Source organism: Anarrhichthys ocellatus, unplaced genomic scaffold (genome assembly GCF_004355925.1).
Source record: "Anarrhichthys ocellatus isolate YVR2014 unplaced genomic scaffold, GSC_Weel_1.0 scaffold4, whole genome shotgun sequence".
Taxonomy (NCBI): Eukaryota; Metazoa; Chordata; class Actinopteri; order Perciformes; family Anarhichadidae; genus Anarrhichthys; species Anarrhichthys ocellatus.
This window is the reverse complement of record NW_022280034.1, coordinates 16,183,835-16,201,073: the sequence shown is the minus strand read 5'-3', so window position 1 is coordinate 16,201,073 and position 17,239 is coordinate 16,183,835. Positions and strand designations below refer to the sequence as shown.

General features: G+C 40.5%; 2 protein-coding genes across 2 annotated transcripts in view; one reads left to right on the top strand and one right to left on the bottom strand.

Moving 5' to 3' along the window:
• The window catches only part of mbtd1 (mbt domain containing 1), an 18,979-nt gene extending 3,934 nt beyond the window's left edge, over positions 1-15,045 (top strand). The window contains exons 8-17 of the mRNA XM_031843132.1: positions 61-149; positions 438-672; positions 1,613-1,668; positions 4,037-4,141; positions 4,252-4,399; positions 5,474-5,556; positions 6,569-6,803; positions 8,491-8,562; positions 9,090-9,251; positions 9,692-15,045. Coding sequence (XP_031698992.1) covers positions 61-149; positions 438-672; positions 1,613-1,668; positions 4,037-4,141; positions 4,252-4,399; positions 5,474-5,556; positions 6,569-6,803; positions 8,491-8,562; positions 9,090-9,251; positions 9,692-9,810 — 1,304 coding nt within the window. The 3' untranslated portion in view covers positions 9,811-15,045. The remainder of the gene's footprint in view (positions 1-60; positions 150-437; positions 673-1,612; positions 1,669-4,036; positions 4,142-4,251; positions 4,400-5,473; positions 5,557-6,568; positions 6,804-8,490; positions 8,563-9,089; positions 9,252-9,691) is intronic.
• Positions 15,046-16,076: 1,031 nt separating this feature from the next.
• Positions 16,077-17,239, bottom strand: part of nme2a (NME/NM23 nucleoside diphosphate kinase 2a) — a 5,940-nt gene continuing 4,777 nt past the window's right edge. Inside the window, exons 3-5 of the mRNA XM_031843135.1 lie at positions 16,863-16,964; positions 16,584-16,696; positions 16,077-16,410 (exon numbers count right to left, since the gene is read on the bottom strand). Of these exons, the coding sequence (XP_031698995.1) occupies positions 16,296-16,410; positions 16,584-16,696; positions 16,863-16,964 (330 nt within the window). The 3' untranslated portion in view covers positions 16,077-16,295. The remainder of the gene's footprint in view (positions 16,411-16,583; positions 16,697-16,862; positions 16,965-17,239) is intronic.

The following is a 17,239-nucleotide window of genomic DNA, read 5'->3' as shown; positions in this document are numbered from 1 at the left end:
GGGGGGGGTTGGTTGGTTGGTGGCAAATGTTACTGTTCATTCTTGTGACCTCCCTTCCAGGCATACAGCATAAGTACTCTAACTGGAAAGCCTTTCTTGTGAAGCGTCTCACTGGAGCTAAAACACTGCCACCCGACTTTAATGCCAAGGTGAGGCCCAATATATGCCTCATCATTTTGATGATGGTGTAGTTTTCTTTCTGTTTTTGATGGCCAGGGCCAATATCTTTCAAATCAGAGCCAGCTGGTAGCGGATCTGTTTTCTGTTGATTTATCATCTCTAAACTTGATAAAGATTTGACAGAAGCGCATATTGCTGACCCTAATTGTTCATTTGTGTCGGACTTGAAATTCCTCTCAAAAGCACTCGACAAAACGAAACATTTTAAATCCTCTGGTTTTGCCTTTGTTGAAACCATGCATGACTTTTTTCCATAGGTACACGAGAACTTGCAGTTCCCCTTTAAGAAGCTGATGCGGGTTGAGGTGGTGGACAAGAACTACCTGTGCCGGACACGGGTGGCACTGGTGGAGCAGGTAATCGGGGGTCGCCTCAGGCTGGTCTACGAGGAGAGCCAGGACGGGTCGGACGACTTTTGGTGCCACATGTACAGCCCCCTCATTCATAATATAGGCTGGTCACGCAGCATCGGACACCGCTTCAAACGATCTGGTGAGTGTGGGGACAAAAACCCAGTAACACTTTAAAGGTCCAGTATGTGAGATTTAGTGTCACTAGTGGTGAGCTTCCCGATATGCTGGTCTTTAATAATGTAGATATAAATGGCTTATTCTAAGCTAACAATAACACAACGATTCTTAGTTTCAGGTGATTATGCATTAATGAAAACACAGTTATGCATATTATATTCTATTTCTGCCAATAAATCCCCCTAAATGTTACACACTGTTACTTTAAGAAGTAGTGCTGTGTGTATAAAAGCTATTTCCATTTCATGTTTTTCTTTAATATAAGCAGTGGGATAAATGCTGGGATTATATGTACAATGTGTACTATCTGTATTGTTTTTGACATTTGTTTATGTGTTTCTATCTTTTGCTATTTGTGGGACTTTAATGTGTGGATTGCTCTGCATGCAACACGTTAAACAACAAGAAAAACTTAATAATGCTCGTGAGGTTCTATATTTTTGTTATTGTCAACAAATCCCATAAACCAAAACCAACAATGTGTTAATCTGTCTGTTTATATTTTGAAAGGGTAATCTTCTACCTGGACCCTATTTTCCCATGTTTATTGTCTAAGTGACTGACATATTTATGGAGACTGCTGCAGACGCCTAACAGGCTGCAGTGTAATCGCTCGGGGCGACTCCGTCAGTATTCGTCCACTACAGGTGCTGGTTTTTGCCACTGACAGGCTCAGATTTTCTTATGAGTCCGACAACGTTCTAGAAGGAACTTTTTCCCTCTATGCTCATATTAATTCCAATCATCATTTATTTTCTCATCAAAGTGTGTTCGTTGAAGTCCTGCCCACTCTCTGCTTCTACTGTCTGTATTCTATTTCACGCTCACGGAGCTGCTTTGTTAGCTTGTATATATTGCTGAAGCATCTTGAAGTCCTTTTGATCTGTCAATTTATTTTTCAGATGTTTCAAAGAAAATTGAGGGTCAAGCTGATGCTCCCGCACTGTTCTTCCAGAAGGTAAAGCAAAACCAGTTAATTTTATTTTTCTGCTATCCTAATAGCCTCTCCTAAGAAGTAATCTTACAGCAGTGGTTTGAATTGAGTCGCAGGTATGTCATTTCCTGTCATTGTCACACCTGCAGCTTGTTCCAAGTCACAGTGAGTCAGGGCAATGGCCAACCATAAGCGGTCACGGGTGTGGCTACACTTTTCAAAAATGTGTAATGCAAAATGTAAAGCTGGCCCGGGCAACACATCTCACATGTGCTTCCTGTGAGACAGATGTTTCTCAGCAATATAAAGTAGAGATTAGAGAATGGAATTCATGACCTGTTTAACTTCCTAACACTAGCTCGAAGCAGCTCACGTTACATCCAGGGTAGGAAATTTACATATTTTTTTGGGGGCAATTTTTGCCCCCACTGACTGAAATCCAGGGGCATTTTCAAAAAATTGGGGGCACTTTTTGAAACTTGTGAAATAACATTTAACCTTTGTTCAAAATAATAAATATACTTATTTAGGCTTACAATATATGAACAAATGGCAATAATAAGACTATTAGGCAGTAGTCTACAGATTCAAAGTGTTTTCTTAGATTTTTTTTCACAAAAAACAAACAAATTTCTTTGTGGTTATTTATTGTTATTAAATGTTTTAAACAACTATTAACAATTATTAAGTCAACGATGCCTTGATTGTATATACATCAGTCATTGTATGGAATTAGTGAGAAAAAATATTTTTGTAGCACCTCAAATATTGTGATATTACCCATTTTTGTCCTGAACTTATGCATTAGCCATTGTGTGGAATCTTTGAGAAAAATATTTTTATAGCACCTTAAAAATTTAAAAAATGTGCCATTTGAAGGTACAAATTCAGTTCAGAGTTTTTACTTAGTAAAATATCTTAATTGACTGTCAGTCAGGTATTATTCATTTCCAGCAACCCTCAAATCAAAGAATAAAGACACTTTATGCACAATTTAGGTGTATTTTCCCTTTAACTCATGGTAGCTTGTTTTATACTTAATGTGAACATAATTCATTTAATCTAATTTCCATTATGCAATATGTATACTTTGTTGGCATCTTATTCTGAAAACCGGATGTTCGTCTGTAGAAACCGGATGTTGTCTCACGTTAATCTTTCCGTTAACTTTCCAAGTCCTTCGCTCGCTCCCGATCTGCGCCGTTTGAATGAGTTTACCGTGAATTTCAGCATATAGGTGCACTCAAATTTAAGTGTCTGCTGAGTTGACCGCAGTCTCGCAGTCACAGGTCTGATTAAGAAGCGCTCCATTTTTTTTATTCGTTTAGAAAGTTCGGGGGCAGTTTTTGCCCCTCTCCTAGTGATATCGGGGGCAAAATGATATTTCTTAGGGGCAGTTTTGCCCTTTGCCCTCGTGTATTTCCGACGCTGGTTACATCATTAAAATGTCTAATGCCAAGCTTCCATAAAGAGAAACCAGAGTGGGTGATTGTTGAGAGACTAACTGAGACAGTTTTGATGAGTTTTATTTTGTCTGTCCAGTTTCAATGATTGTTTTACAATAATCAGCGAGGTTCATTTTTTTTTTTAATAGGCCTACATTTTTCCTTTTGGAAAAGTAAGTTTGGCTTTATCGGGCAAGTCAAACGTCTCCACTGAAAAAGCTTGATATCAAACCCTGCTATGAATGATAAATGAACCACTCCAAAAACTCACCTAAAACATTCTTGAAAAGACCATTTGACTTTTTAAATGATAATTTGTCACTTGAACGCTAAAACTTCATTTTATTTATGCAATTAAAACTGCTCTCTGAAAGAAGCTAGTGAGGTTTCATGTTCACCACAGGCTCATCATTTTCACTGAAATGTCTCTTTCATGTCCTCGGCAATCGGGTACCAACATCACCCAAAGTCCAACCACATTCACTGGTAATATGTAACTGTTTAACAGTAATGACAGTGTGGAGACATTGTGGAGCACAACGCAGAACAAAATAACACCTGTAACAATGCGGGAAGTTCCAGGAACACACAAAAGCGAGACATGAGTCCCGCATACCTCATGTAATGCAATCACTTTGAGCCTGTATTTCAAAATAAGAGCCCACTATTATTCATGATGACATCCACATATAATGGATGAGAACCAACAGGATTAGTTAAACAGTCAACAGAGCACTGGTATTCAACAGACGCTGTGTGTTGCTTTTCATTCCCATGTGCAGGTGATGACATTGATGCATCTATATGACCGGTCTCCACAAACCCTTAAAAATCTAGGACTTGTCCAGCTGATGTCACTATTATGGCATTCTAATACAATGCCTGACTCAATCGTATTTCAAATAATAATCCCCAATGTGTATTTCTTCCATCTGAATGCGTATCAGGTGAAAGACGTGGACCAGACTGGGGATTGGTTCAAAGATGGGATGAAATTAGAAGCCATTGACCCCCTCAACCTCTCAGCTATATGTGTAGCCACTGTAAGAAAGGTAAGTGGGTTTTTCTGGAGTCTGCATTGATGTTGAGATGAAATGCTGTGGGTGAGGGGGAAACAACTTGCCTGGTCCAGGCAGACTTCAGCCGTTGTGGTCTTGTGTAGGTGTTGGCAGACGGGTACCTCATGATCGGGATTGATGGTTCGGAGGCAGTGGATGGATCAGACTGGTTCTGCTACCACGGCACCTCCCCGTCCATCTACCCCGTCGGCTTCTGTGAAATCAACAACATTGAACTCACGCCCCCTAGAGGTACTGTACACTCGCGTCCTTGTTTCGTTGAGCCCGTCATCATAAAATTTGATCCCATTGAGTGGACTACAGAGGTATGGAAGATTTAAAATGCCTAAATACAAACAAACAAAGAAATATAGTTAAATTGTTCGATTTTCATTTTATGTATGCATTTAGTGTGTCGTGTTGAAAAAACAAAATTATTATTTAGATGTCTAGGGATGCACTTTTTCAGCCCCCAATACTGATACCTGCGTTTTTTGGGTATCTGTCGATAGGGAGATACATTTACTGAAAAGATATTTTTCAAATTCTTCGGTATGATGCCTTTGGAGATGCTCGGTGAAGTTGGTTGTGTTATATCTTGCAGCACTACCGCCACCCCCTGAAACATCGGCAAACTTGTTGCGGTAGCACGTCTGAAATACCGCCTGAAGCGTTGGTTGTTATTGCCCTCAGATATGCTGTCTACCGGCGGCCTGCTTCCACATGACACAGTACGCGCATATATAATCAGATGTAAACATTTAATTTAATTTAATAGATCGACCCTATTGTCACCGACACCCAGTCCCACTGTTTGAGCTATTAGCAATGTTTGACTGATCCAAAGCACTGGCATTAGTTTCTCATGAGAAGGTGCTCTGGGAGCTTTTTCTCTTTCACAGTACACTCTCACAGCAGATGTGTTGATCTCAATCACACATGTAATTAAATGTCCACTTAATAGGATGTCCCTCTGGCTGGTTAGTTACAGGAGGCGGTTTGACCGTGAAAGACTGTCATGGCTGCATCCAGCTGTGTCGGTGATGAAAAGCTGACTCCTGCCAGCTATGTTTTGGATAGTTGATTGTTTTTCATGGACGATGTGTCTCCATCTCTAAAACGAACATATTCTCTTGCACCTCCTGATGAAAACTGACTAAAAGTTTTATTTAGGTACTTCAAATCTTCCATACATAGCCTCTATACTATGCCATATTTGAATACCTTATCTCATTAGGTGAATTTGATGGTTAGAAATAGTTTGATAACATCTTCTTGCATATGATTTCTTAATGTTCTGGTCTCAACACTGACTCTGTTCCCTAGGGTACACTAAACTGCCATTTAAATGGTTTGACTACCTCAGAGAAACAGGTTCAATAGCTGCTCCTGTCAAGCTCTTTAACAAGGTAGGCTGGTTTCTCCACTGTGTTTGTGTTGAGATCTTGTCTTTCAGTTTCATTGTCTTCTGGTTTCATTTTTCTGGTTGTTTAATAGAACAGGGTTTCATAGCACTCCGCCTCCCAACAGAAAGCCGCAGGTAAACGGAGCACCGCTGTGATTAGTTGCAGAAAGCATGAAAACTCCAAAACCTTCAACACATTATTCTTTCTGGCGAAAGGTTTAGAACATTTGGGCTAACCGTTTGCGGTCCAGATGGACAGCTGATTTTCCGACATAGCAAACATGTGGGATTCATATTTGACCGTTTTCAATTTAATTCTCCCCACAGAAATAATCTCAAATATATAATATAACACAACACTATCGGCTTTTAGTCCAAAATAAATCATTCTACTGTTACTTTAAGTTATCAATTTGATTTTCTATAATATATCAATCTATTTGATCTTCAATAATTTAATGACTATTACTGTGAGTTTGATGTTCAGGTCCAGATGTATTGGATTCATAGAGGCTATTTAGGTAGGCCCATCTGTCTGTCGGCTTTTTGATGGATTTATTGGTCGACCTCTAGTTTTTATTTGTTTGTGGATGTTTTAACCTCTGGGCTTTTTTGGGATGAACCGCATGCAGCCATATTTGAGATGTAGCAGCGTTGTCGACTCTTCTTCTTCCGCCTCAGCACCATGTTCTCCTCAGTATGGAGCAAGTTAGAGTCTCTGTGAGCAGATTTTAAAATGCATTAATAACCAATGGCCTCTTTTAGGAAAACACATTCAAAAATGACAGAGCCACTCGCATGAATTGGAAAATCGATGTCGGTGAAAATGGTCTTTTAAAGGTACCACTTGCTGGACTTTGTTTGGCTGAAAGCCTCCCTTTCATACACAGCCTCGTATCTGTTGCCCGTGGGATTCAGGAGTTGTCGGTGCTTCTCCTCTGTTTGCAGGAACATGTACTCACCAGTAGCTTACTGCTCACTAACGTCTGTGCTTCAATTCCATGCAAATCTCTTAGGAGATTCCCAATCACGGCTTCCGTCAAGGCATGAAGCTGGAGGCCGTTGATCTGATGGAGCCGCGGCTGGTGTGTGTTGCCACGGTGACGAGGATTGTGCACCGGCTACTGAGGATCCACTTTGACGGCTGGGAGGACGAGTACGACCAGTGGGTGGACTGCGAGTCACCTGACCTCTACCCCGTGGGCTGGTGTCAGCTGACGGGCTACCAGCTCCAACCCCCCGCCTCACAGAGTAAGAGCGGGATGCATCTCAGCCACTGTGTCAACTTTACACACAATATGTAATCCTCTACATGTTAGATAGTAGAATTTATTTCAGGTAACACTTCATGATGGAAAGGTTCTGCATGTTTTCCATGTCCACCTTGTGTTTGACAAGTTTTCTGCAGTAATTGCAATGGCAATTTTTTTTCTGTAACTTTTCCGTTATGCTTCCAACATGGTAGTCCGGATTGAATTCTGTCACATTAAGAGAAGTCAAGTTTACTCAAGGTTACATACGCAGTAAGTCATTTGTTGTCCTTTAGCTACACACAAGACAAAAAAGTTTTTTATTTTTATTTGATGTGTAGAAATATAAATGAGGTTTTATTAAATATGTGCAAAAGGGAGATCTGAACATTGGATAAAACCAGGTTCAGAGAAGGTGTTGTGTGTGTCAGGGCTACTGAGTAGAAGAAACGGCTAATTTTGAGGAAAAGGCCTTTTATGCTGGCCTGCTAGCCCGGGGCAAGTAAACTGTGTTCGGGCAAGTAGAATGCAGTTGACTGATCGGAGCAAGTGAGATGATGCTAATGCTAATGCTACACTGTAAACAACAAATCTGTTGAAACTGGCAAGAGCAGAGCTAGTTAACGAATGCTGTTAGCAGCTGCTTGGCTAACAGCATAGCAACATTTGGAACAGCGAACTAAATCTGACACGTATGAAATATTGTAATTATGCACGCTGTTCTGTCGACAGCACGTGGTCTCTGTAGCAAAGCCCTGCTTATAACGGAGCTAACGGCTAACATCAGAGAAGGTTGCATGAGCTTCTCTGGAGCTGTTATTAGAGAGGGAATAACTTCCTAGCTCTAAGCAGCGTAGAATACATTCAAACTTCTAACACCCCCAAAAATGTTTAATCAAAGCAAATATTAAAATTAAAATCCAATCATTTATTTCCTAATAATTAGAATTATACATGACAATAACAAAGTAAAATTATCCTTTTTTGTTGACTTGAGTGTATTTATATTTTTAATTTTTCCTTGAATCAAGCCACAGAGATAAGTGCTTTGTAAACGTTGGAATAGAGCTGTTGGGTTATTAGGGTAAATAAGAGCTGCTGTGAGATGACTGAAGCAATGTTCCACACACTATTCCTGAGGACGTTGCATATGAACATGGTGGAATAACTTTTGAATAGAATGTAGCTACAGAAGATGAAAACACATATTTCATTTTTAGTGGTCACATATTATTCCATATTGCGTATGTCTTGATCCTTTTTAGTTTAGTTTCCATTTTATAATATTTGATACACTCTCCCGTAACATTTCTACTCATCATTTTGTAATCTTTTCCTTTCATATACTTCTGGATACATTTTAATAATGCGTATCTTTTCGGCATTTTCTCGATGAAGGCCTTTTCTCACACTACTCAAGGGATGCGCTGATTTGATACCTGTAGCAGCTGTGTTCACTGTGGATGGGTGGTGTCATTGCAGACATGTGACGCCCTTAATAAGCCAGTATCGGCGGCAATGCCGATCCCGCATATCGGATCGATGCATCCCTACTTGTATGTTGTACTAGAACTCCTACAATCGATATTGCTACACGTTTGATACCATTTGCTTTTGTGGTCTGCGCCCCACCTCACTATCCCTCCAATGTCCCGTAGTTTACTGTCTGGTGCTCTTTTATTTTTCAGGTAACAGAGAAATGCCTCAATCTGTACCCAAGCAGAAGAAAAAGGCCCAGCAGTACAAAGGCCAAAAGAAAAGTGAGTAATCCGTCTTGTACTGTAGATTTATTTCACTCCACATCTTCCGTTGACGTCTCCTCTTCCTCTTCCTGTGACTGGCTCCATTTGAGCTAGAAGCTGCTGTCAGACTGCTCGGTGTCACGTTACTGCTGGCTGGTGTAGAAAGACGAACGTCCTGTCCTTTCCCTTCTTGACTGGGATAGTTATTAACACACATATACCTGCATGCTTGTTGGGGGTATGAGATACTTCCGGTATTGTCAGAGCACAAGGCCGGGTGTCGCACCCCCATTAGGACCACATTGTTCTAAATTGGTACACTTTATTTTGCTGAACACAAGCAGTTTATATGGAAGTCTATGGTTGCAAATATGAAAATACACTTAAACTTAAAAACAAAAATGCTGTGCATGTATATATGTGTGAGTGTTATTTCCCATCGGTCTCCTGTGAACTGAAGTGATGCTACTCATTCTGGTAGAATGTAACCCCTGTGTGTAATAAGCCCCCTGGTAGCTTACCCGAGTCCGGCTTGGTGTTTTTAGAGAGGAAGCTTCCGGTTGGTCGACGGCCCTTCAGTCAGGCAGGCAGGAGACGGAGCAGCTTCTCCGGGGACGAAGAGCAGAGCCCGCCCCCTTACCCCGCCCAGGGGCCCTCCCGGCCCCGACCCCGACCCCGAACCCACCTCCACCAAACCCACAAATCAGGTAACGTCGACACTAACTCTAAAAAACACAACCAGCGCGGCAGAAGACGTCCTCTTGAGTCCCGCCCACAGGGCCTCGCTGTGGAGCTGGAGGCTGCTGATGCAGCATGTTCTTAAATCAACCTCACTGTTGTTCTCACATGAATGTTTTCTCATGTCAGTGAAGGTTTGTTCATTTTCACTTTAACTTTGAAGCAATCATAAGGCACGTTTGTCTCATTTGATCTTCTTCTCTTTTTTTTTTTTTTAAACCAGCTATCTTGACACTCATAATGCATGTGAAGTTACCATCAACTCCTGGAATCCAAGACACACAATCCTCCATTATTTAACTTTTAATTGCATGAACACAGCCGGCTCATCTCTGTCTCTCCTCTGTCTCTCTGTCTGTCTTTCTCTCTCTCCTCTCTCTTTCTCTCTCCTCTCTGTCTCTGTCTGTAGAGTCTCTCCTGCGGATGAAGGAGGAGACACCAGAGGTGGATGAGTTCACCTTCTCACAGGGCACCTCCGACCAGGAGAGCAACGGCTCGGGCAGCTACTACATCAAACAGGAGCCCTGATGTCGGGACGGAGAGGGACAAAAAGACACAAAAAGACACGCCTCTGGGGAAACAACCCCCCAGCAAGGATCAGGAACACGGAGTCAAACTACTTCGAATCACACTCAGACCAACGCCGCCGGCCTTCCATGGAGTACAGTACAGGAGATGTCGAGGTCAGCTTCAAGCTTCTGGAAAAAAAAAAAAAAAAGGTCCTGAAGTGATCACTCCTCTGAACAGTTTCTGTAACCTTGTAGCCGTGTGTGCACGTAATCACTCACAAAAACACCTGGGTCACACATGTTTGGGTATTCTCTTTTCGTACCACCCTCGGATGGTGCGACATCGTTCTCTCCTCTCCTGTCTGAATCATCCAATCAGACGAGAGGTATTCGGATGGATGGAAAACCACACCCTCTTCTCCACAGGAGTGGGAGTCCAGCCCTCCCTGCCTCTGCCATGATCTGGGCTATACACAGAGACCTGTAGAAACTGTGAGAAACCATCTGAGCCAGGTGTTTCCCTTCTTTTGTTGTTTTCAGGTGGGAGAGTCCGCCACTGACCGGCCTGAGGAGAGCCCCGAGGCTGGCAGGAAGAGGAACACAGTTGTGGATATTTTCATTATTTTCTTCTGAACAATATTGCCAGCTGGACTTATACTTTGTTAATAGTACTTGAAGTTTTTTTTTTTATCTTTTTCTTTTTTTTTTTATCTTTTTTTTCTTATTTTGTAATGATTTTTGAGTTGTTTCTGTCTTAATGTGCTTATTTTGCATTTTTTGTTTTTTGGTGGCTGTGTGGGGAACTTGATGTGCGTTGTTTTCATAAAGGTGATTATATTCATATAGTATGTGGAGACCTGTTCAAATAGAACCACAGAGTATACATATAGAGGACTGTGATCTCAGTACAGTGCTGCTCAGCATTACTCATATTGCTCTTATTATTTTTAAGTTTCATATTGTTTCTTCCGATATTTGCCAGACCATTTCCACAGCAGCAGTCGTTCCTGATTCACTCATTACAGAACCCAAACTCTGACTCAAGACCGAGACCTTGTGAGGTTTCTATTGTAGCACCAATAATGTTCTAGTAGATTAGAATGGACGTAGTGCAGCTTTGAATAGTACTCCACCATAACCATTGATTTATTTAGTTACAGAACTCCTCTCCCACAATCCTTTGGGCTGTACATTTGTACTTCACTCAGCCTTTCCTTCACCGTCGGGCTGGTAACCCTGCCTGTAGATGACTTTGGATCACATTAGCTCAGAGAGGCTTAAATCGGTGCACACCAATGAGGTCACCGGGTTGGGTGTGTTTGATAGCTGTCGTGTGGAGTTCTTTGTAGGGACCTAATCACAGTAAGCAGAACTCACACAGGACCGCTGACTCATGAGCCCATTCAAAGTCCTCACTGGTTCTGTAATGTTGAACAGAAACGATGAAGCTGTGGAGATTAAAGCTTTTTACCATTTAAAAAAAAAAAAAAAACAAACATAAAAATTCACTTAATGAGAAACAATTTGCCTCGTGTGACCGTAAGAGAGCTGCAGGGTATGTTGTATAACAGAGAAACCTTACTGGTATGATCGGGTACACTCTGACACGTTGTCACTGTCCAGCCCCAGAACATGTTTCCACTTGCACCGTGTGGATGCATGTGTGACGACGCAGCGGACCGATGTGGGCCTGTGTGTCCTCTGAACCGGGCTGCAGGTGCTCCTGTTGTGTTCATGTCTGCTGTATTTAAACCCAGAGGAGGACCGAGCTCAACGTTCCATCCGGAAGTCCTCCTCACTGATCTAGAGTCTGCCGTCACACTTAGACACTCATTCAGTAAGAAGTTATAGTCACTTAATGCCTGTTAGAAAAGTAAATATGAATAGTTTATTTTTCTCTTTAGAAGATATGTATTAACTACAGTGGGAAAGAAAGAATGTTACATTTCTACTTCCTTATTCTGTCTGTAAATTATGAATTGCAAATTGCTTACAAGGCAGATATGATTTTGAACCCACACAGAGGCTCTGTGTCTGTGGATGGACTATATAATATTTAAGTAGCACACTGTTATTCTGTTTGCTTATCATTTAAAGATGTATAAGCGAAGAAGTAATCTTGAGATTTATTTTTTCTATTAGTAATGTATTAATTGAATATAATTGAACACTGAATATGTGGCACAGTCGAGACTCCATACGTCAGCAGCTGTAGCATCAGTCCTTGGTTTCTGTGTGAACACAACAGGTTGGGCTCATCAAGCAGTTTTGTTTTCCAAATGCGAAAAGAAACGAATATGTTCAATATTTTATTAGGGTAATATGCAAAGCTTTCATGTTTTTTTTGTTTTTATTATTGCGTAGGTTGTTCTCATGTCAGAGCCATATGTATGCAAGCTAGTTTATGATTCACCTGAGCCACACAATAACAGCTTTGTTGTTAATAATGAAACATGAACAATGCACTGCTTTTCCAATATCCTCTGAGGGCAGCGTTCACACAACACGACAGGTTCTAAGGGTGGCAGAAATACACAGATTCTATATATAAATATATATTCTTCAGGACGATGATGGTATTGACTTTCACATCCTGATGAGTCATAGCTCCACCCTTGGCCGTGGGGAAGACTCCTTTCATTCTCCTTGGAGCTAGATCTTTGAGCTGTTTATCTACTACCTCCTGATGCTAGCCACGTTTAGCTACAACCACAGCGTGAAACCGACTATGGCAGTGTGTTAGCATATGCAAATGAAAGGGATTTACATAAAAATGATCCTCTTGAAGACTAGACACCAAACATGGAAGAATGGTATCACAGCACACGAGCTAGTCTTCTAATTAGAATGATATGCAATAATAACAGATCCCATATTTTGCTGTGTTAAATAAATCTTATAGCACCCTCAAATGTCATGATCACTACATTAATATAATTAACAGATGAGATGATTTAACAGAATGCTATTGTATAACTGTGATACTCGGTGTACGGCTAAAGGCCGTACTGAAATGCAGAGCAGATTTCCACTTCTCAGTGACGGTAAAGATCCATCATTTCTCTTTCTACCAGTAAGGTTCATGATTAGATTCTCAGGAAGTTTGTTTCTTTTTCTTTTGGGATGTAAGGGTCGTAACTACAAGTGTGAATCAGCTGGGTTCCATCATGTTCATCCCTGTGGAAGCCAATGAGTGGCGCGGTAACGACTAACCTGTGAATCAGTGAAGTAGCGCCTGTAGAGTGTGATCACTCCGTTACATCGTGCTTTGAGTACCACGCAGTTTACAGCCGCCCAACATCAAATCAGTTCTGTTTGGAATGAACGTAAAACAAAAGTCAAAGACGAGAATTCAAATCACAGAAATTCCACTGGGTGGTTTTCAGAGTAAAGTAAATGAATACTTTTCATTAATTGGTATTTCAACATGAAGTATTCAGTAGTGGTTAAAGTTCACAGGTGAACTTCAGGTATTTCAGGGTTCTAGTTATCAGGGCCCTTATTTGCTTCCACACTATTCAAACAGAAGTGTTGCCTCACAAACCATCCGATGCATTTCTGTCCACGTTCTGTAGCTTTTTAATCTGCCTCCATGTGAAGTTCTACATTTAAGTCATGACACAATGTTTGTAGTTTGATTTGCTTTTTCTTTTGTGGCTTCCTGCTTTCAGTTTGAATTTGTTAACAGGATGTGACATTCGTTTTCTTCTAGTTTCCTTTCTTTGGAAAGTGTCTCCTGATCAGATTGGACAGAGAGTCCAGCTGAAACGCTAAGCTTCTCAGACCAAATGAGCAATAACAAGACAATGTCTCACAATCATTTGAAGCAGATTGGTTTCAGGTTCAGGATCAGTCCCAGGAGGTTTTTGTTCCTGTGATGTTGGAGGCAGAGCGAAGCATTAAAGTACTTCACAACCAAACTGCATTAATATCTTAGTACAAAAAAGGAAAGAAAATGACTGTTCTATTGACTAATGCTGCTACCTTCCTCTAGATTAACCCGAAATACTTAAACGCACAATCAACACTGTTTTGGATCCTCTGTTTCTCACTCCTTGTAGATATTAAAACACTTTCTTGTTTCTTGATCCCCAAATCTAAAAAAAGAAAGGAACAAGTTTGACCTCCATCCATGGGTAGCTTTGTAGTAGAAGTGTTTGAGCGTCAGTAGCTGGAGACGGAGGCGGTGATTGGGTGCACTGATCAGCTGAGTGCATGTAGAACAGAGCGCGTTGTGCCGATGTCGTGCTGTCGAGCTTGTTTGTTTTTTCCGTTGTAACCGTCTTTGGTTGTTCTTCAGTCTGTCTGTGTTTCTTCCTCTTCAGTTGTGATCAGATAACGTGTGGCTGCCCATGTCTGCCGAGAAAAGAAATGAAAAGTGGGGCATGGTGATAACAAAAAACATTCTAAATCCAGATTCATAGTAAAATGATGAGATACTAATTTAATACTCAGGAAACACTGGACTTTATGATTTGGACCATTTCATTTTTGACTTATCTTATGTTTGGCTCAGTGAATCAAAATTCTGACCCAGTATCTCACAATTTTGACTCATAATATTGTAGTATATAATGTTAACTATCATCATTTTGGTGTCCAAATGTTGAGGTATCTCATAATTAAGGAACTACATTTCGACTTCCTATTTCATAATTCTTACTTCCCTTTCTTTGGCAGTATTGGGCTTCCATAGAGGACGCTGATGTGGTTGCAGAGCTCTTCCTGTATATGGATATTTGTTGTGTTTTTTCTTGGATACTAACACGGGTCTTTTGTATGTGATCCCCCCCCCCCCTTATATTAAACCATTATATTGTGGTGCTATATATATATATTTGATAAAAATGACTTAATGTATTGGGATTACTATTGTCTGAAAATAATTGAGTTGAGAGGGTTATTGTGCAAAATTTATTTTGGATACAAATAAAAAAAAAAAATCTATGTTAATAATTATAAATCTATTGATATCAACACTGACCCCTGAGGTACATTATTAGATTACAGTTTAAAGTTTGTACATCTTTTTGATAGTGTATACCATTTTCCTTTCATATGGTAAATCTGTGCAGTGATCGAGCTTTGATAGACTTTGTAAATAAAGCCAAATGTTTGGATCATAATCTTGGTTGTAATGGACGGCTTCTTTGTTTACAAGCATTGCAAACTGTTTCCGCATGGCTGTGAAAGTTTATCTGGTGATTTTGTAAGATCTGACTTTTACACTGAATAAAAAGGCTTATGACTTTGACTGTTTCAGCACTTTGTCCTTTGCACACAGGCAGACTGGCAGCACATGGCTGAGGCATTTAAAGGAGCCATGGACAGTATACCACTGCTCCATCCAGACGTTATGCTTTTTCACTACACTAGCTGTAATGCTCATTAAAAAAAAAAGAAAAAAAATCATAGTATAGTGTCAAAAAAGTCATGAGTCATAGTATAGCATGTCAAAACAAGTCAAAATAGTTTGTCGAAAAAGTAATTTTGAAAAAAGTAGGGTTAGGTACCTGACAATGTTAATGTACTTTCCTGAGTATATGTACCAAGTTAATTTCCACCAATGCATTACCTTATATACAATAATGTAAGGATGGTGAACTAATTATAGTGTGTAAAACTACATTTCCATAAGATGGACCGTCACTGTTAACCATGTCCAGACTCTGCCGCTAGCTTTCACAAAGTAGCGCAAGTAGCAAACTAGGTTTTCCGCTTTTCCGAGGGCAGCATTCATATGACAGGATATCAAAGTAGCATCAATACACAGTATTTATTAGTCACAATAATACTAGGATTGTGTGTAGGTTACAAATCCTAAACAGTCAGAAAACATGACTTTAGAGCCAGATGTTTGCAGCTGGCATGTGATAGGTGCTGCGCAATCAGCCTTTACAGCCGGTAGTTTATTGTTTAGTGAGACGATAAACTGGTTAGAAATCACAAGTTATATTTCCATTTGCGTCTGTTTTTCTCAAGCAAAAGCAGCAGCCCTGGTTGGGTTGTATGCAGCGGTGAGGAGTAATATGGACATTTAATAAAGTACAATTCTGACACTGATCTCAGATTAGGTTTTGCTCCGATCCTGCCTGGGAGCAGATAAGCACCACTGCTTTATACATTTATCATATCCTAATCCTTCCATAGGATCAGATGTACATTAGTGTTGCATGTTATCTGACCAATGAATGAAGAGACCCATTTGTATTGTGTTCATTTTATTGGAAAGCAGATCACCTTTTAACAAAGACAGCTTTTCATTAACTGTACATGTCAAGGAATGAATGGAATGTTTCTAAAAGGAATAGCGCTGAGGAATGAATTCAGACTGGACATCAGAGACCAGATCCAAGTACAGTATGATGATAAGAGGGTGATGTGAGGATGGAGATGTTAAGAACTTCAGTTCTCCCCTCTAGGCTATGGACTTAAACACGAAATGTGAGGCAAAAGTTTACTGGTCTCCAACCAGTGCGAGGAATGCTGCAGGACCCAGAGGGCTCAGTAGAGCCAGCTGAAGGCACAGCTAGTGTAGCTGACCAGCTCGTCATCTTTGAACCACAGGGAAATCTCCTTGTTGGCACTCTCCACTGAGTCGCTGCCGTGGATGATGTTCCTAGGAAGAAAAAAAAAAAAAAAAAAAAAAAAAAAAAAAAAAAAAAAAAAAAAAGGACGGGGATGTAAAAAGTGAGGAAAAAAGCAATATAAAGAAGCAGAGACAAAGCAATGTCGGGGTTACTGACTGTTTGCATACTGTGTTGGAGGGTTAAGTCACATTAAAGTACTCACTTGCTGACATCAATGCAGAAGTCTCCTCTGATGGTTCCGGGCTTGGAATCAGCGGGGTTGGTCTCGCCCAGCATCACCCTGCCCGTCTTCACCACACCTTTGCCCTCCCACACCTGGAATACATGAGGCCAGCTGCTGTTAGCACTTCTCCAGTAGCCTCACAATCAACATTTCTCTAACAGGGGAAACATTGTGGGAGACAACAGCAGCAGGTTTTATGTTCGTTAACTCATCTCCTGGTTCAACTGACATACCACACAGTCTTATACAATCTCTTACCATGGCAACCACTGGACCAGAGCTCATGTACTTGATGAGGGTAGGAAAGAATGGCCTGTCCTTCAGGTCGATGTAGTGCTCAGTCAGGTGCTCCTTGGAGGCCTGCAGCACAGAGAAAGATACTGAGCTTATGCACATTGACATGTGAGTGAGTTGTGTGTGGGTTTTTTTTTTTTTTTAAATATTTTTATACACGTATATAAATATATACATATATATACACATATATATAAATATATACATACATATATACATATATATAAATATATACACATATATATAAATATATACATATATATACACATATATATAAATATATACACATATACACACACACACACACACACACACACACACACACACACACACACACACGA